The 19,778-nt window shown below is 50.6% G+C and overlaps 1 protein-coding gene across 1 annotated transcript; it reads left to right on the forward strand.

Annotated features, from left to right (window-relative positions):
* The first annotated feature begins 12,430 nt into the window (after window positions 1–12,430).
* LOC119092046 (uncharacterized) lies at window positions 12,431–14,711 on the forward strand. The gene is made up of 2 exons (XM_037215007.1): window positions 12,431–12,656; window positions 14,566–14,711. The coding sequence occupies exons 1-2, from the start codon at window positions 12,451–12,453 to the stop codon at window positions 14,696–14,698; spliced, it is 339 nt and encodes a 112-aa protein (XP_037070902.1). The 5' UTR covers window positions 12,431–12,450; the 3' UTR covers window positions 14,699–14,711.
* Window positions 14,712–19,778: the final 5,067 nt, after the last annotated feature.

Genomic DNA, 19,778 nt, shown 5'->3' on the forward strand with positions numbered 1-19,778 from the left:
GACCATGCAATAGATGGCAGCAGCCTGAGCAGTATGTAACAGACAAGCGATTGCGTCATCCCTACATGCTTTCGAGCGTCATCCCTACAACCGAACCTAGTCTCTCAGAGAACGGCTAATTGAAAATTATATTGAATCGCTGGGATGGTTGGGATGGCTGGCTGGGTGTCACTGGCTTAAAAGTAATGTGGTCGAGAGTGATGTTTCTATTTGGCTGTCTTTTCATTTTGTTCATTTTCCATTTGCATTCAACACTTACTGGTGACGTGAGGACACGGGGTGGAAGGGATTTTTTTGTCTATGTGAGGTTGTGTTCAATCGGAGGTTCGGGTCAGGTTACATAGCTGCCTTGTGAGCAGAGCAAGCCGCAGCTTTCCGGCTAACTAGTGACACACGACCGTGACAACGATGATCTTGTGTTCAAAATTTCCTCAGCGGCTACCAGAGACACATGTATGGAACAGGCAAACAGGAACGCGTACACTGATGTTTGATTAAAAAGAAAACGTGTTTTGTGAAATTTAGATATTTTTTAGAGAAGAAAGCGCAACGACCGTGCCATTTTAATTGCCTCTTATGACCCGTTAACAGCTATGAGCTTCACGCACATCCTTTTAACACGCATGCAAGGTGCTCTTACTGTCTCTTGTTCTACCTTGTCCTGGTTCTCCTGACCTATATATCGGTCAATACCATGCATTTACGACACGGATTATGTAAACACCTGGACTTACCTCTACCACCATAAGACCGCGCAGGTCAGTGGGACGTCAAGCAGCCCGGGACCTTTCCATGCTCAATCATTTGTTTCCGCATTAACATTCGCACCGTCCCGCACCGTCGCTGCACATATTTTGGATTACCGAAAATGACGCGAAAGGTTGGTGGGCTTGTCAAAAATTGTCATTTGGTTTGGGCCCCGAGCATTCGTAAAGGATAGGAAACGAGACAACGGCTCATTTCCTAACCTTTGATGTTACGTACATAGCTCACTTCCTATCCTTTTCCCTATCCTTCATTTGCACCAGTGCAGCCTATCTCGCCACGTGGCGAGGGAAGAGCAAACTTCGATGCGTACAAATCCCGATGTGCTCCCTGGCAGCCCCAACAGGAGGCTCTGTCAGCGAGCGTCCTCCAGTCCTATGTCCCATCTCTCCGATGGCTCCGCCTGAAGCTCATTTCAGCTGAACCGAGCGACCGGCGCGGCTGCGTGACCGTTGCGCAGCCGTGTCGGCCGTGACCACTGCCGGAGAGCGGGGCCCAGGAGCAGCAGGGCTTCCGCCGGGACTGGGAGGCGCGCCCCCGCCTAACGGGCCGGCAGACCACATCAGCCGCGACACCCGGCGCCGGCGGGCAGCCGGCTCAGGCGCGCCAGCTGACCGACCAGTCAGCTGGCGTCTGCTTGCGTTGGCCGTCACTGGGGCGACGAGACCTCCTGTGCAGACTTATGTTCAGTGGGAAATGTCAGCAATGTTGGAGCTTTTTCTCAGGGGAAAAATTCCGCACTTACCATGCCTGTTCACTCTGTAAATGCGTCAAAACCACCCTTGCCCCTTATTGTGGGATCATGCTTTGCACCAGTGCAACAGGCCACCCATGGTTTCCGGATCGCTGGCGAAAAGCGTCTTTTTCGCCATCCCACACTAATTAAGAGGTCGGTGCGTCAGGTTATCATCTGTTGAAGGCATTGGACGCTGAGCCTTTGCCACATTTCCAACACGGGTGCACTCGATATACACCACTGATAGCGACTCAACTGCTTGCTTAACACTCACTTCTTTCCCACAAAAACTAGGCGCTTACTTTAAGTAGATTATGTGACATTGTATCACGAATAAAACAGTGACATTTAACCATTCCTTTACCATAAATGCATGTCGTGGTCACTGATATTGATGACTGATTCAAAATCTACTCTCCTTATTGATATCCATTTTGTACAGCATTTGTACCATTGTTTGGTATTCTATTTCCATGCTTTCATTTGGACCATTTGAAATCATCCCACATTTTTGTTTCACTTTGCTTAAATGAAGCAGCTCATTTTTAGATATGCACAACCTTGGTTTTGGACACCTCACCGATGTCATACGCTTTCACCACCATTTGTTGTTGATTTAGAAAGCACTTCAGCTGATGTCACGTGACAAGTGCAGGGATGGGCAATGGTGTGTTAGGTAAACAACGCCAACTATTGTCACGCCGGACCACGCATAACTGGTTTACTAAAACATGCAAAGGTCTTAACACGCGCTCGGGTGGAAGGTCAATTTGCCTCTCCTCTTCCCTGAGGGTTATTTTCAAAATGATTTTCGGACGGCACGGCGTAGCCGCGACAACCTTTGCGTAGCTGTAAGCAATTTATTTTTTGGTAAACAATTAGATGTACCTTGAAAGGTCACTGACCTGTGGCAGGTCAAGGCAGGCCGTGGCTGTCAGCGAATGCAACTTTTAGGGAATCGCCCAATGTAATGGAACAACAGAGTGTTAGACGAAGCCATACATCACTTTAAGATTTTCGTATGCAATGACAAAATTTATTTTATGATGACAACAACTAACATTGACCAAAAGTTAGACATGAAGTTCGGACAAAGGTCTAAGCCAAGCACCTTTTTCATTCGAGAGATTGCTGTATGAGGTGGCTCCTGGCGCCCATTTGGAGATTATTGATAGTAGGGATCATAATAGACACCTTCCACGGGCTTCTTTAAAGCCTGAATAGGTCACTAACCTAAAAAGACCCAGGTTAACATATAGTATGTTTGGGAGCGTATTGCCTAACGCAAGCTTTGACACATATTCAAACACAAAATCAAAATGCAGGACTTTGGTCATCACGATTTTGTTTAGGTCAAAAGGAGCACTGACGTTAAAGAAACACAGTGACCTTTCGCTTAGTACAAGCATATATGTTCAAGGTAGTTGCATGAAGGCCCATTGGAAAATCATGGCCTAAGAGCCTCAAATTTTGATACAAGTGAATTCCCATTTAGACTAACCTACCCTGTGTATTTGATGTCTCTTGAGTTTCTTAGATTCCTAAATTTCAGGGTGGGGTGAAATTGAGCCACCACCCAGGCAAAAGGCACTGAACCAGCCACCTAGGCGGGTGTTAAACAAAACAGGACCATTCTGAATATTATTACAACGGAAAAATCCAAAATAAAAGCCGAAAAAATGTATTTTCGACGCACTTTTTAACGTTTGAAAGCGCCCCAAAATGCGACTCTTGGGGCATACTGGCTTTACCACTGCATATCAACCGCTAGGTATATCAGTCATAGTAGAACAGGCAGGGGCAAGCTGCTCGCTTACATTCAGGTCGGGGGGGGGGGGGGGCAGAGCCACGTGTATACCCCGAGTGTCTCAAGGTGTAAAAGAGCTCCAGTAGGGTCCTATGAAATCATATTTACACGTCAGATGCATTAAGTATCCTCATGAAATTACATACAAGAAATGAAGGTTAGCATTTACTTGTCTCCTTTACGATCACGTGACTTTTGTAGAACGCAAATAAAGATTACCGACATGACCATGCATCCCAGACAGCCAATGTCATGGATATAGTTAAAGGCCCTCGAATTGGGTAATGACCTCGCAGCGATCAACTGTCGTCAAGACTTAAAAGAACCCAAAACAGACAAGCGGTCGTTTGATTGCGATCGAGGTTTCACGGTCAGGTCAAAGGGTCGAAGATACGCTTTCGAAGATGTTTATTAGGGCTTGGTTGGACTTTAAGATGAGGCGGAACCCAAAATAAATGAGCTGGCACAAGATTGTTAACTGAGTCTAGAGACTACCATTAGGGCCAAAACAATCAACCTCTCAGAGACGACTAAGTATCGCCAGACGTTAAATCTAACCAATATGAAGGGCAACTGTGTTCTATATTGTACCCCTGTGAGGCCCATTCTTCCTTGGTGTCGGATCGAATGCTCCAGTGATCCTGAGAGGGCTGAGGAGGCTTGTAAAGCCTCCCTCCCTCCTTCCGGCCAAAAGGGAGGAGCCAGACTAAACCTGCTTCCCGCAAGGACTCTGACTTCGTCAGGGTACCGAACTGCAGATCATTGGCCCTAGCTTCTTATGTTACACTTTTTGTTACTTATTTTTACTTTGGCTTGCCGTGCCCCGTTGAATCCACAAGAAGTGATAAAGGTATCCTGCACAATGAGGTGAGGGGATGTCCCGGCTGTCCTTGAAATCTGACCTCCGATCAGGCGGGAGGTGAGCCGGCGCGATGAGCCGAAAACAAAGACCTATGGAATACCACAACACAAACTTAACCACAACTTGCCCCCCTCGTAGGGGATCAATGTCCGGTTCATTCATCAGTTGCTGGGCCTTCGACCTGAGCTACAAGAATCAAGCCACGTCTAATTTTCTCGCCGTAAGAAGCGAGTAGGAGGGCCAGAGACTCTCGGACTTGAATCCGTTCCGTCGCCCCCTCCACGGACTTCTCTCGATGACCGGTGAGCCAAAAAACGCCACTCGTCAACGCGATGGATCTTAACTCGTAGAGTACGACAAGGAGAGTGACATAGGAAAAACCATATCGAGTCTTGTTGCTATGTACAAGAAGACGAAATTAAGACACTCACAACCGTGACACCCCACCACATCCAGAACAAGGGGAAGGGAGTCACGTTCTGCAGAGCACTGGAACTGGCGCCAAGCTGAACGAGGAGAAGCCAAAGAGGGCTTAGTACAAGCGGAGTGGATCGTTCTTAGACGGGGCGGAACCAAAAGGCAAAAATTTAGCGTCGCCACCACGTTTGATATGCCAGGCATGTCTGAAAAGTCATGGTGAGAGACATCAGACAGCGTGTCTCGATTCTTCCATATAAACCGAGTCCCTTCGATGTTTCTCGTGCCAGAAGTTCGGATCAACCAGAGATCAATGTCGAGGTCGCGCCGTCTGCTGGCGTTGCTCACCCTCGGGCGGTGCTGCAGAGGACTGCGTAGCAGAGGAACGCCAGGGCCCAAACTGTTCGGGTTGGCTCGAGGTGTCTTCTTGTTGCTCCTCACAATAGCTAAAAAAGTCACAATGAATGTAACGCGTCACATGTCTCTCCGGAGGGCCCGAGTGATTTGTATTCAGACACCCCAGAGAGGGCTTACACCGTGGGCACCAAAGTCCTTAAATCTCACACTTATTATGCATTTAGCCAGGTCGACGTCCTGAGTAAGTTAGCTGTAGGTGAGTTTATCCGTTTTGCAGAAAGGCAATGCGATGGGTCTAGCTTCCATCCAGAAAGAGTTCGACCTCCAGTCTCTCATGTGAGAGCGACTGCTCCCGTGGGACGACGTGGTAGTGGACGGGCAGCCCTAGCCGCTGCCTTATTCCCTGGGCGAGAGGCAGCTCCTGGGCCGTGTCGGGTGATGAACGACGGCTCATCCGAAGCCGGGTGCCAGCTCGCGCCCACTTCTGATCTGTGGGCAGCTGGCAACGGTGTTGAGTCTGGCTGCGGCCGAATGTCTCTTGCCGTTGCTGTGCTCTCCGGGCAAGCACAGGCTGCTGAGGAGGTTCTGGTTGGGGCGGGAGCTCCCCTGGGGTTGTCGCGCGGAGTGCCGGCAGCTCGCGGCGTGCCGGAGAGTCTGCGCTTGGCGACCGTCGCCGTCCCGTAACGGCGCCCGTAAGTGGCAAGCCACCCCAGCTCAAGCAGTCGGCCTGAGACGCTAGATCTCGGGGCGGTGGGTCGCGCAGCGCGGCTGGCCCTCCCCATTCCATCCATCAAACCACCAGCCAGCGACACCGTCATCCATAATGGGGGCGATAGGCCAGCCCCAACACCGCCACCGGAAGCTGCAAGCATCGTCCCCTGCCGGCCGTGGCGCGAAGCGGGCCCCATCATGACCTGTGTCGTCCACGGAGCAGGGAAGTCCCAGGTCCCGTCCCAGAGTCCAGCTGGAATCCGCTGAGACCGTACGTCGTAACGTCCAGCCCTTGAACTGACGTATAGGAGCCGAGTCGCCTATCTCCTATCTCTCCCCTCTTAATTTTAGAAATGAATGATTTTCGACCCGCTGATCTGGCCACTGATGTGAGCTTATAACAATACGATGGCAGCCTCATGGCACGAGCTTCCTTTTGCGATGAAATTTGAGAGGTTTCTCGCCGATGTCACCAACACGCGGCGGATTTTACGGCTTATGATGCTGGCGGATGCATGACTTCAGAAGGCAAGCTCGCGCCGAATGCTCTGCATTTCATTTAGTGCTGTAGCATGTCTCGAGCGGAATGAGCCCATGGCGGTGTCGCCGTCCCAGCGCAACATGAAGTCCCTTGCACGAGCGCACCCGTGCAACCGTATGCTCAAGGCGGTAGCGGTTAGAATAGATCTGGCTTGCTGCCAATGAGTATGTATTCTTACCTACCTCACCTACTGCCGACAGATAAGCCTCACTGCCTACCGCCTTACCATGTTACTTAATCGCGTGCCTTACCTATCACCTAACTTTACTCTGCTTGCATTTTTACAACCAACAAAGATGCTTGACATCCTGATGATGCAGGTATTGCTTGATGAGGCACTGACGCCCCACCTTGTGGTTGTTGATTTTAATGCACGTGACGGGATATGTGGTGGGGATCGCACCAACAGAAGACGGCAACGCATAGAAGACATCCTGCACAGAGGCAGTTTATGCGTGCTGAGCACAGGTGGTCGGATGCACATAACACTACCATCCGGCAACACCTCAACCATCGACCTCTCCATGTGCACCCCAACACTCGTCACACGCTTCTCTTGGGAGATGATTAGTACAAGACTGATGTGGTTTCTGAATACTGAAGGTCCGCTGACTAGCTTGCAATGTGATTTTCGGGAAAACGATGTGCTGTGGACCATCTGCCCGTTTTAAACATCACAGTTCAGAAGTCTTTCGGACTAAAACATCATGTCTTAGCATAATCATCTGACCTTTAAGCCGCCTTAGACACCACCTGGCGCCACAGCATTCTCTCGAAATTCCACCAAAGCGCCGTGAGTGGGCACATGGGCTGTTTTTTTTCTCAGCCAACTGCCATTCTAACCGTACTGTTACTTGCGCACGTAGAGCGTTCGTTGTTTGTGGACGATTTTGACATTTTTGCTATGGCACCCGCCACGGCATCGGCAGAGCATCAGGTCCAGCTCCGTGTGGATAAAATGATCTAATAGAGTTTCCTCAATGGTTTTACACATCAATGGCAAAGACGGTGTGTGAGGACTTCTGCAACAGGATGTAATATCGCATTACCCGACAGGTTGACCTATATGGCAGCAGTATCTCGTTGGTTGACAGCTTTGCGTTTGAAAGATTGGCTTCTGATCGTCGTCCGGCCTACGTAGATCATTTTAACCATTTACGTACTTGGTGCGTTTAAGCCCTAGACGTCCAGAAGGCGGTTTCGTGTATGGCGTATGGGGGAGATCGCAAAGCTATGACCATGCTGTATCGTTCTCTGATTAAATCCAAACTCGCCTATACATGCACAGTTCACGGCTCGGCAGACAAATCCAGTAAGGAGATACTCGACAGCAGCCACCACGGGACTCGCATCACCACTGGCATTTTCCGCACGTCACCCACGGCAAGCTTGCTGGCAGACGCCGAGGAAACGCCAGTGGAACTAAGGCGCCGCTCTTTAGCCATTTAGCCATGCGTTACGCGATAAGAATATACCAGTTTCGCACACACCCAGCACACAGCATGATCTTCTCCGCAGATCTGATGATATTATTTTCTTACGAAAGGGCTGGAAAGACACGGCTGCTATGTGTGCGTACAAGTAAATGGTTTCACGACGCTGGAGCAGACGCGCCCTAAACACAGCCAAGCCCTCATCCATTTGCAGAGTCGTGGTTAGCCTTACCTGCCACGTGTGACACGTCGCTCGCCAGGTTTTCCGAGGGATCGACGCGCACTGCTGAGATGAGACGGAAATATCAAAAGATCAAGCGTTGGACGAACAAACGGTCCGCGCGTTGCTACACGGATGGATTCAGGACGTAGCTGGATTACCGGATCCGTATTCGTGTCGCCGCTACGGTCTGCACGGATTGGGTTAGCGCCATTGGCCTTCGTTCTTACTGTCGAGCTTCTCGACACCCTGAATTGCCCAGACTGTATTTTACGACATGGCGCTCCGTCGTGCACAGCATACACTGACTCGCTCAGCACGGTATCATGCATCCAGAATGCACTGACGTCAGGCACGTGTCTGGCGCTGCTGGTCGCAAGCGAGCTTGCCAGCCTGTGACTGAGGGGCCAGCAGATAATGCTGGTTTGGATACTCAGCCTCGTCAGTCTGTCCGGAAACGAGTCGGCTGACCAGGCTGCAGAGGGAGTCACTCTGCTGCCGCCTAACGGGTCGGGTCAGGTCCTCCGAGTGACCAGCATGGGTCAGTCAAACCACGTGACTTCCGAAACGCTGACAAGGTGTGATCAGGAGAGCAGCGAGAACGACCTTAAGTCGATTGAACCTAGGCTAGGACATCGGTAGGTCCTAGATACATTGCCACCACTTCACAAATCCAGGAAAGAAGAGCCACTTGTGACTCGCCTACGCATTGGCAACACTTTCAGCACGCGCTTATTCCGAATGAGCAGTGCAACAGAGGCCCGTCTTGTGGTAGGTGCGGCGAGACTCTCAATGTCAGGCATACATGGGTTGAATGTACACTTCTGGTTGCCGAGATGCAACATTTCCTTGGACGCGAAGTAGCTCTGACCTCACTGATAGGTGAATATCCAGAGATTGGCCTACGTGATGTTCCGCTGTTTTTAACTACTGTACGACTTCACGCGGTGTACTCTCCTCAACAGCACCATAAACTCACTGTGCGAGTAACACGTGGCGAGAGCGCAAAATGGCCTAGGTAACTGACACGCCCCATAATGCCACTCAGCATCATGATTATCACTCCATGTTGTGCGGTGTTGCGTGAACAACAGGCATCGCGCAGCTTGCTTCTGCTGCTCACGTTTCCTGTTGTGGTTTGTTGTGCGTGTAGCGTACCCCGCTTCAACGTTACCAATGCATTTGTACATCCTGTGGTCTACATGTAAAGATTAAGATGGTCTTAGAGGCTGCCTTAACTCTATTTAGGTATTAACGCTGGTAATCGACATGTTACTGCTATCACAATTTTTTCCTTTTGCATTGAGGCCGCTTTAAGACTGATGACAAGTACATGGCATATATGGATGTCATATGAAGATGATTGGGTGTATTCCAGTTTTCTGGCACGAAATTTTCAACGTGAGCAAAACTGCTCGTAAGCAGGAGACATGTGTTGCCCGTCAAGAGCAACTCAAACAGTTAGCTGATCAGATCAAGGCTAACTGCCTGACTATACATTATCTGATTGCCCGACTGCCTACCTGCCTTACTCCTTGACTTCCAATATGCCTAAGTGTCTGACTGGCTGTCTGACTGACAGACAGTCAGGACTGGCTGCACCGACTGTCCACAAGTCAGTCAGCCTGTGTGTATACCGGGCAGTGGGTCTTGAGCTCTTGATTCATTGGGCCCTGACCACCTGTAGGTCTAGACCTGATGGGCTTCGACCACCTGTGGGACTCGATCCGATGGGCCCTGACCACCTGCTGGGCTCGATCTTATGGACCCTGACCACCTGTCGGGCTCGACATTATGGACCCTGACCACCTGTCGGGCTCGATTCGGTGGGCCCCGACCACCTGTTGGGCTCGACATTATGGACCCTGACCACCTGTCGGGCTCGATTCGGTGGGCCCCGACCACCTGTTGGGCTCGACATTATGGACCCTGAACACCTGTCGGGCTCGATTCTGTGGGCCCTGTCCACTTGGCGGGTTCCATCCGATGGACTCTGGGTCTCGATCCGATTTGTCCCGACTAACTGGCCGACTTCATCCGATGCGCCCTGACCACCTGTTGGGCTCGATCTTATGGACCCTGACCACCTGTCGGTCTCGATTCGGTGGGCCCTGTCCACCTATTGGGCTCGATCTGATGGGCCCTACCGATCACCAGCCAGCCGGTACTGTGGGTAATGGCCACCGGTCCGCCTAGTGGCGTTTGAGCATGTGTGGAAGCATGCTTTGTGAGCTAAAACTGGCTTAACAAGCGGGTCTATTTCTATTTCGTCCACAGGTATTCATATCTGTGAAAGTTGGAGGCATTCTTTTCAAGCCAGAACTGGTTCGAAAACAGCTATGTTAATAAAACTAACCAAATCAATAAACGCATTTCCATGTAGTCACCAGAGGCCAGATACGCATCGTCGTGGAAGACGAGACAACGTCCTCCCCGCTCCCGCTGTCGTCCGGCGAGGCGGTGGCGGCGGCTGGGGCCGGCGGTCAGTCGGCGCGGCCGCTGCTCCCCCGGCTGTGTGTCAGCGCGCCAGACGGCCGACCTGCGGTACCGTTACGGTCGGTCGGACCGTGCGGCCTGCATGCAAACCGACCTTAACGCGGCCGACGCTCCGCTTCGCGTTGCGCACGTGCATTGGTGCAAGCGCAACGCCACGCGTGCAGGCTCCGCCCCCCGCACGGGCAGGGCGCCACGATCGCGCTCTCTCCACCTCCCGCTATATTGGCGTATAAATTCTGCACCATTGCAAGCAGCCGTACATTCGTGTTCCACCACTCGTCTGCACAAGTAGCTAGGTGAGTTCCGACGACGGCAGCGCGCGTTTTCGCGGCGAGTCGACCTCTGGCGAGTCGGACTCGGCATGGTCAGCCGATACCTAGAGTCGTCGGCAGGCCGCCACATCTTGGAAGACCGCCGCCACACGGCGGCCGTCGGCTGTCCTGACCCGATCTGGCCTGACCTGACCGTGGGCCGGGAGCCGCGCGGTGCCGGCGACCAGACAGTGGTGCGGTGCGGTGCAGAGGACAGTGGTGCAGTGGTGACCGACGGAACTTCGAGTGGCGCCCGAGAACTGAGGACCGGCGGCGCACGCCGAGCCAAGTCCTAAGTCGTGAGCGATAGACGAGTTGGCTGTGGTCGCCGGAGTGAGATACTTAAGTAGCGCGCGGTTGTTTGTACCGGATGGCAATGAGCGGGCACGCCCCGTGCGCCAGAATGATTGCGCCGAACACCGCAGCCCAAGTCCCAGGGCCAGAACGTCCGTCACGAAACTGACCTTTTCCGATGTACTTATTCCGTTGATGAAGTTTCGTAAAAACAATCGGAAGGCATAGAACACCTAGTCATCCCTGAAAACTGCATTTATGTGTGAATTTGCGTGGACTAGTTTTACATCCACCAACAACGGCATAAAGAATATTGTTGTTCAAATATTTCGATGCAAGTATATTTTTACTGCTGCTAAGAAATCCATACCTTTTCTGTCTTACAGTAATCGACACAAAAACCAGAAAATCGCAATATTTTTGCAACAAATGGTACTTCGGAATGATTCAGTTCTAGTTTGGCATTAAATTGAATCGTTTAACGTCCTAATAAAACATACGCCAATAAAGGAACGCAAGCTATTCAGTTTCAAGGGGCGAAAAATGTATATTTGCAATACTAATTGCGATGTTCTGTCCAGGCCTACCGTGCGTCCCTGATTCCCCTATCAACAGACCCGCCCACAGAGTTTCTCGAATTGAACCTCATGGTGGTCGTCCGTAGATTTTCACGCGCTTTGGGTACACGGGAAGTTACGAGTACCATTTATCTGTGATCTGTGAATTAAGAACAGCGTTTGTGATAAGAGCAGGCCAGTGTGGTATTTTGTCTTTGCCATACGGGGAATTACACAACCTTACAACGCGTGAGGCTGGATTAGCCAGCTCACGCAACGTTTGCAGGGATTTTGTGACAGCTTTTGTCTTACATATGTTAAAAAGCTGTCCCATAAAACATATCACTCAGCGTAGCGTTGTGCGCGGCACTGCCTGCAGTCGCCTGACGCTCTGGTCTCTGCCGACAGGATGAGGCGGCTGCTGCTGTCGCTCTGTATGGCCGCGCTGGCCTCGGCCCTGGCTGTCGACAAGCCAGGAGAGACGACCGCCGCGCTGCGGGCGCAGGCACGAGACAGCTCCAGCCACGGCAGCCACGGCGGCGGCCACGGCTCCAGCCACGGCTCCAGCCACGGCTCCAGTCCACGGCTCCAGTCACGGCGGCGGCCACAGCGCCAGCTTCAGCTCAGGCGGTCACGGCGGCGGCCACGGCTCCGGCGGCAGCTCGTATGCCTCAATCGGCGGCAGCGGGTCTGGCCACAGTGGGGGCCACAGCGTGGCCAGCGCCTCGTACAGCGCACCGAGCACCTCGTACGCAGATCCCTCGTATGGCGGCTCCTCCGGCAACCTCTACTACTACTACTATCCGGTGCAGGAGCACAAGTATCCGGTGTACCACGAGTCGGGCGGCGGCAAGCCCGGCCTGTTCGGCATCCTCGGCTCCATCCTGCTGCCAGCTGCTCGTGCTCGGGGGCTATCCTCCTGCTCTTCGGCGCCATCGCCGCCATGTTCTTCACCAACACCAACGGCACCGGCCGCACCGGCGACAACGCCCGCCTCGACAAGCTTAACGAGTGGAAGAGCGAGGTGGAGCGCGTGTTCTACACCTACGTGGACGTTCTGGAGTCGGAGGACTGCGTGCCGCGCACCATGTGTGAGCTGGGCCTGTACGCCCGCTCCTACAACTTCGCCGGCAAGGACATGCTCTTGAGGTGAGACTCGACCACAGCACGCAAACTGTCGGCTCTGCTTGGTTCGGCCATTGTATGTGGATGTGCCATGCTCCATTGCCGCCGGGTACAGTTAGCCACAGACGCATCCAGAAAAAGTAGGGTAGGACATCTACTACTGACTTAACGGATGTGAGTTTTTTTTTGGCTGGTCTTAGTTTGATATCAGGCTTTATGGATTGTCGACAGCCTTTTGCTTCAGCAGTAGCAAATTCATTTGTCGGACTTAGGTGTCGCTGAAAAAACAACAGTAAACCCAGTTGTTTCCATTTTGTCTGTGTCATTAAGGTCAATCCAAACTAAGTGCTGCGCAAAGTCCTCAAGTATCACATTTTCTTTAAAAAAAACTCCCAGGTATGATTACCTTGTAACCATTGTGAGTCTTAATGCAACTAACTGCATTAGGCCCACTATTCGGATTTTTATCTCTGAGGGCCGCTCAGGGACACCGTGGGGTCCATATCGACGAAGACCAAAATCCCAACCACGGGGCGTCCTGTCTGGGAACGCTGGCAGGTGACCGGCCTCTGGTCTGGCTGGTGACCGGTGACCGTCCTCTGGTCTGGCTGGTGACCGGTGACCGGCCTCTGGTCTGGCTGGTGACCGGTGACCGGCCTCTGGTTTGGTTGGTGACCGGTGACCGGCTTCTGGTCTGGCTGGTGACCGGTGACCGGCTTCTGGTCTGGCTGGTGACCGGTGACCGGCTTCTGGTCCGGCTGGTGACCGGTGACCGGCCTCTGGTCCGGCGGGCGCCCTGGATCGGTGGTTCCGGCCGGTGTCAGTGGGACACGGCCGGCCTCTCAGCCCTCCACATCCGGGGGAGAGAGGGGAGAGAGGCCGGCCACGGTGCCGCCGCGCGCCGGCGCCTCAGGCGCCACTGGTGGAAAGCGTCCCGGCCGCGTTGCATGACCTGATTGAAAGTCATTAGAATGCAAGCTCGTGCTGCACCGCCGCTCCGCACGCCCCGGGCGTGAAGTCCGTTCTCGGACCGCTGCGCGCGTGCGCGAACAGGTGATGTGGGTCAGCGGGGTCCAAAGCAGCCTGAGAAGGGAAGGCCGAATTTCGGTATTGAAACCATCATAACCGCTCTGGCCTGATATGGCGTGACCAATCTGCAAGCAAGACAGCCGTGTGTCTGAATGTAAAGGTGTTCACCAGCTGTGGCCGTCTCCATCATAACCAATGTGAAAATCGCTGCTAGCCATGTGGCAGTCCAAGCCCACTGAAAAGCCCACGCCTTTAGACTAGCATTGATGATCTCGTCTGATCTGACGACAGCAAACGCCTGCTCGAAATTCGACATCTCCTGATTCGATCTGTGCATGTTCAAGCCGCACACACGTAGTGTGCCATAATATCCCCAAGCTCTCTGGTATAATATTGCCTGTTTTGCGTTTCAGAACTTAAGCCTGTTCTGTCAGTCTCTTACGGAAACTGTCGTTTCTTATTGGAAGCCAAAGAAGAAGCGTCATAACCCCGCTAGTTGGACGTCTCCTGACTTGTTGGCTGGGTGGAAACAACTGGGTTGGCTTCGGTGCTCCTCACACTACCTTGTCTCTCATTTTTGCGCATTTGCTTTGAGATTGCCCTTTTCATGCGGTTTGCTGCCATTTGTAACACAATAATTTACCTGCAAAACCCTAAATTTACCTATGTTGTTTCATCTGGCCTCCCAGCAGTTCTCACTTTTTCCTGGCTTTATCGTTTTACAAAGCCAATTCAGCCCTTACCCTCCAAAGTTATGAAACATGATCACGATTTTCAGCTCGACATTTGCGCTCTGACTCTCAGGAGAATTGCAGAATTGGGGTGTCCACAGTCTGACGACCTGCCCCGTGCCTGACTTACGACCTCACCGCCTCGGGCTGCTCACGCCTTCTGTCCTCCCCAGTCTGGCGGAGCATTACCTGCCCGAGATGATGCAGAACAACGCCCGCGTGCTGAAGAAGGCTGCCACTGGCGGTTACGACAAGAACCAGTGCAGGAAGATGTTCAAGTGCGAGCCGCCCACGTCGGCGTCGTAGGCTTACCTGTCGGCGGTGTCGGCCCAAAGGGACTCCTCCCTCTGTCTGAGGGGACCTTGCTTGGGCCGGAATGGCCTCTGTTGGCCTCAGGCGGCCTCTCACAATCTGAGAGGCCTCGCTTGATCTGGGGGGACTCACTCGATCTGGATGGCCCTAGGGAACTGCGTGGAGACTGGCAGCACGCGAAGGCAGGTTCCAAGAGGGACACCGATCCATCGCATTCGGCGAGGGCTCATCATGCTCATCTGAATCACCGTCATGTGGTCTGCACTCTTGAGTGGCGTGGGGTGAGAACTGAGGGTGCTGCAGAGCTCAATTCCAGGGCTGGCCGATTGGGAGCACGTCGTCGGACGGGCTTCTTCCTTTTCAGAGGGCTTTGTTACTTGTTGATGCCCCTCTTGCCTCTGCAACTCGTCGGTTTCTCTCCGCACTGGCTGGTGAGGAAATCTTCTTCGTCCGCAGTGCACACTCATGAAGGCGCAGGCTGTTGTTATAACTTTTATGTACCCCGATCGTTCGTTTCCAGTCGCCGTTAAAATGTCTGCTGATTATGCGTGGTGCTGATGTCGACATCCTACACTGCCGAGGCTAACTAACGGCTTTATACCTATCACTGCTGTCAGTGATTCTGCAAATACAAAACACATCTCCAGATACCGAACTACACCGCAGCTGTAGCACCAAATATGCCTCGTTGATATCAAACTTTGTCTGTCTTGTCTTAGTCCCTCCCAGAGTGTTGTTGTCCTCGTCCCGGTGTCATGTATTTCGCTGTTGTTTATCTGTGATCTCTCATGTACCGGGTATCTGTTTAAATGTTTGTCCATGGTATCCATGTGATGCGTTTGTACATGCTGTCGTTGTATCACAATATTTGTAATGTCCTGTATGCTACGTTGTCCTCTGTTACTCGTGTTATGTCCATGATGTCCAACTGTTTGTGTCCGAGCGCCGTTTCACGTGATGTCTAATGTCGTCCATATTCGTTGTCGTCGTCTGTGTTTTCTTCAGCCCGAGCTCAAGTCATGTTCGATACATTAAAATGTGGTATGTTTGCTGTCCATGTCCCGTACTAGCCCTTTCCACCCTTTCTCATGTTTATGTCCATGTCCCATGCAAACACTGCCTGTTGGCGTGTTTGCGAGCACGTCTCAAGCAAAAACGATTCATTTGTATGTTTGTTACTTGTACGTCTTAGCCCATCTCAGTCACATGTTACGTCATGCAATTCTTCATGTAGCTGCCTGTTTGTGTGGAGCAATCCACAATTATTTATTATTATGACAAGATGTCGTTAAAATGTTGGGGTGATCCAAATACACCAAACCTTTTAAAAGTGTGCTCAACGATCAACAATTTACTGAACGAATCACCGCTATCTTCTCAACGTGACAATGGTAAAAGGTGGCCGCCCACCAGTAAAAGTTGGTGCGTCGAGGAACGACCGAATGACGGCATCCGCGCACCGAATCTTAGAACACCGTCCTTTTATGCGCGCAAACAAGACTATCCAGGAACTTTATAGAACTAAAATGGATACGTCTTATAAATAATGGACAGTAATAATGCTTATTACTATTTATTTGCAGTTGTATTCTTGTACTGCATACAGAGCAGCATGCAAGGTCACAAACAGAAACAACGAACATAAACAAGACACATTCTCGTGGCATCAACCATCGGAAATATAAAGCTCAAGTTATCATGCAGATCGACGTCACCATAGCCCAAACGAGGCTTCTGATCGAGGAAGAGAGGTCCCCAGCCAGACGACATCGGATGTGGGTGTCGGAGATGCTCCATCAACACAGATCCTGCAGTGAATATGTGTAACGCCGTCCAAGAGCTCTGTGCTGCTGACCCGCAACGGCGCCAGCTGTACTTTGACATGAGCCGGGAGATGACTGAGGTCCTACTGGCCCAAATCGGATCACTGAGTAACGGCTGAACTATCACGCAGCAATAAATTAACCAGCTTCCGCGAGCCGATCGGTGTTGCTCAACGCATGGCCGGCATGCAGAGGTACCACTGGAACAGCACCTCGTCTACACAACTAACATCGTTTGCTTTGGAGTCGTTTGCGTCGGAGAAGATCATTTGCTCAGAGTGCCTCTGTGAGCGCCATTTGAGCTGAAGGCTTAGAAAAATTCATTGGATTGTTGAATCATGACGTAAACTTACTTCATCGCGATCTTGTCCTCTTGATGTTTTCCGCTGCCACACCGGATGGTTTGCCTGGTTCAATTCGTCAACCTCGCACGGGCGGCTGGCCACTTCTCAGGCGGTTAGGCCAAAAGCGGAGGTATTCTTTGCAGAATGCATGCTCAGGGTCCGGTCCAATTCTGTCCGCGAGTTCAAAATTTAATCCCGCTGCAAGATATTTTTCAACAAAATTTTCAACATTTTTTTAACAAAAAAAAAGAAAACATGCAAACAAGACCGACCTCAAGCTCTTGGTTTTTTACCGCTACGAGATGGGAATTCTTACGATAAAAATCTTTGGTCTTCAGTGACAAGAGACTACTGGTTTAACGGCGTAACGAAGCAAACTTTAGCTGCAATGAGAAAACTAAATTTACGTTCACACTCATGAAGAATATACTATCAACTGAATATAATTAATGCCTAAATGTCTCTCCGAAGTAGAAATACATCTCAGCGTAAATTCACTAAATCTCAACATCTTCTAAGGAAAACGTTGTCACGATAAAGCAATTCCTGCATGTTTAAAATATTTGACCAGTACCCCTGGTATACTGATTGGCGACTATGCTCTTCACTAGAACTCCCAATTTTCCAGAGTTGCTGAATCCAGCCATGTCCAATCCGTCACAGTATGAATGGTCCATTCCAAATTTGAATTCGGCTGCATAGCAATCTAAAAAAGATAAGCGTCAAGTTAAATTTCGCACCTTGCTTATGTCCATTCCACACAAGCCGTTCGGCGTCTATGATCGGTTCCTCGCTTCAGCGATTTCGCTTATGATGTGTATCGAAATTTATGGCTCTGTATGTATGCATCCCATGAACGATGAGAGTGAGAGAGAGAGAGAGAGAGAGAGAGAGAGAGAGAGAGAGAGAGAGAGAGAGAGAGAGAGAGAGAGAGAGAGAGAGAGAGAGAGAGAGAGAGAGAGATTTTGATCCCCGGTTGCTGAACATAGTCCCTGCACGCAAGTTATCAGTGCGTGTGGGAGAAAGTGTTGGATTTCAACAAAATCTAAACCAGTGATGATGATAAATAAAACAAGTATTTAAGTGGACAGTTCTAAGGGCTGTTTTAATTTAGGCAGCATTTTATCATTATCGTTCTCAGTGTATTGCAACTTAAAATGTAGGAATAAGCATTGTTTGCTGTCTGACAATCTGCGGAGGAGGGCAGTGTAACATCTCTACAATTCCCCAAAATGTGGTATTACCGTGTCTTGTTTTGTTTGCATATTTCATTTTTACATTTTATCATTCAAAATTGTAATTTTCATGTCATTTCCAGGTTTAACCCCCCACATTTCAGTTAAGATCACAATCTTGATTTGCCTCCTATCACTCTCAGAGATATGGTTGCACCACTGATTAAGCGTATCAACATTACGGTACAGACTTCAGATGACTTGCTTATCACAATCCAAGTCATGCTTGAGATCTAATTGTTAACGTAAATCATTTACATTTTGCAACGCATCAAGAAGCCGCAATCTATAAAACGCTGCCTATCGTTTACAAACCTGCCATATACAATCTGCGTGCTAGACTTTTAAACAAGCAGCCATCAGCTATTTTGGACCCTTCTTCTCTAAAAGAACCGCCATTGTGACCAAATGGGGGTGGGAGACGAGAACATGTCCTGTATGCAGTGGTGACAGTTGCTGAAAAGTACAACGCATTTAGTAAAAGGATGATGTAGGCAGATGATGTTACGGTATATGGCCTGAGACCACTTGCGTGGGTCAATCGCCAGTGTAAACAAATGATTAGGTTATGGCCCAATGAATGGCTATTATTGTAAAACCGATCACGAGCAACATACTAAGTTGCAAAAACGAGGGAAAATACCATGTATTTAAAAACAAAGGAATACATGATCGATGGTAAAATTCGAATGACGAGGCATCAATAACGCTTGTAGATCTTAGGAAGCTGTTACACTCATCGATGCTCTTTCTTCTTAAAGCAGTGGACCTCTTCTATTTCTCCCTGATGATCTCGATGCGCCTGAGGAAGAATTCCCTTGGTATGTATATCAGCCATCACCCGCAGGTGCGCATACAATCATCATCAGTGCACCTCCTTTCACAGGGGTGCGATTTCAAACGCCGGAGAGGTAAGAGTCACTTGAGGCCAAGGTTAAGATTACAGGCCGGACGATGCAGCCCTTCAAAGCCGCAGTTGTCAATGATGTTCTGCACATACATGTTCTGCAATGATGTTCTGCACTATGACTGCAGAGGCCTGGGTCCGAAACTTCTTAGGAGTGAGAAACCCCTTGTGCTTTCGCCGCACACCCTTACACTTGGGCTCGGGAACCCAGTGGTGAGCCATGTATCATCCCTGTCACCAAACGTGAAAAGAAGTCCGCAGGATCAGCACCGTACGCAGCGAGAAGCTACTTCCCCAATTTAACCCCTGATACCGATCTTGTTGGCTCATGTATCGTGGCACCCGCATGGCAGACATCTTATTCATGTGAAGATCATGAATAACAATCCAAGTCATACCACATGGTGCGCGAACCTCAGTCGTGATTCCTCTGATCTTGCAACGCCTGTTTTTCAAGATCGACGCTTACGCTTTCACAGCCTCGATCAGTTTGAGATTTGTGGTCTCAGAGGATCCCCCTGAACTAGGACCCATCTTCAAATGAGTCACGCTCATGAGTAGAATCGTCGGGCCACTTACCTGCCGTGGAGCAAAAGAAGACAGGTAAACTGGGATGTTGCATCCGTAGTTGCTATCCTAGTGCCTTTGAAAAGCTACAGTTCAGTAAAGTATGTTCATGTTGTTTTCATGGCATGTTCATGTTGTTTCCATGGCATGTTCATGTTGTTTCCATGGCATGTTCATGTTGTTTCCATGGCATGTTCA

This window comes from Pollicipes pollicipes, unplaced genomic scaffold (assembly GCF_011947565.3).
Source record: "Pollicipes pollicipes isolate AB1234 unplaced genomic scaffold, Ppol_2.1 Scaffold_3447;HRSCAF=4054_pilon_pilon_pilon, whole genome shotgun sequence".
In the NCBI taxonomy this organism is placed as follows: Eukaryota; Metazoa; Arthropoda; class Thecostraca; order Pollicipedomorpha; family Pollicipedidae; genus Pollicipes; species Pollicipes pollicipes.

What these genes read in the sequence shown, in the direction of transcription:
- LOC119092046 (XM_037215007.1), top strand. Translation starts at nt 12,451, where the DNA reads ATGTTCTTCACCAACACCAACGGCACCGGCCGCACCGGCGACAACGCC. An exon ending in GGCAAGGACATGCTCTTGAG is followed by an intron (nt 12,657 to 14,565) that starts GTGAGACTCGAC and finishes TGTCCTCCCCAG; the next exon opens with TCTGGCGGAGCATTACCTGC.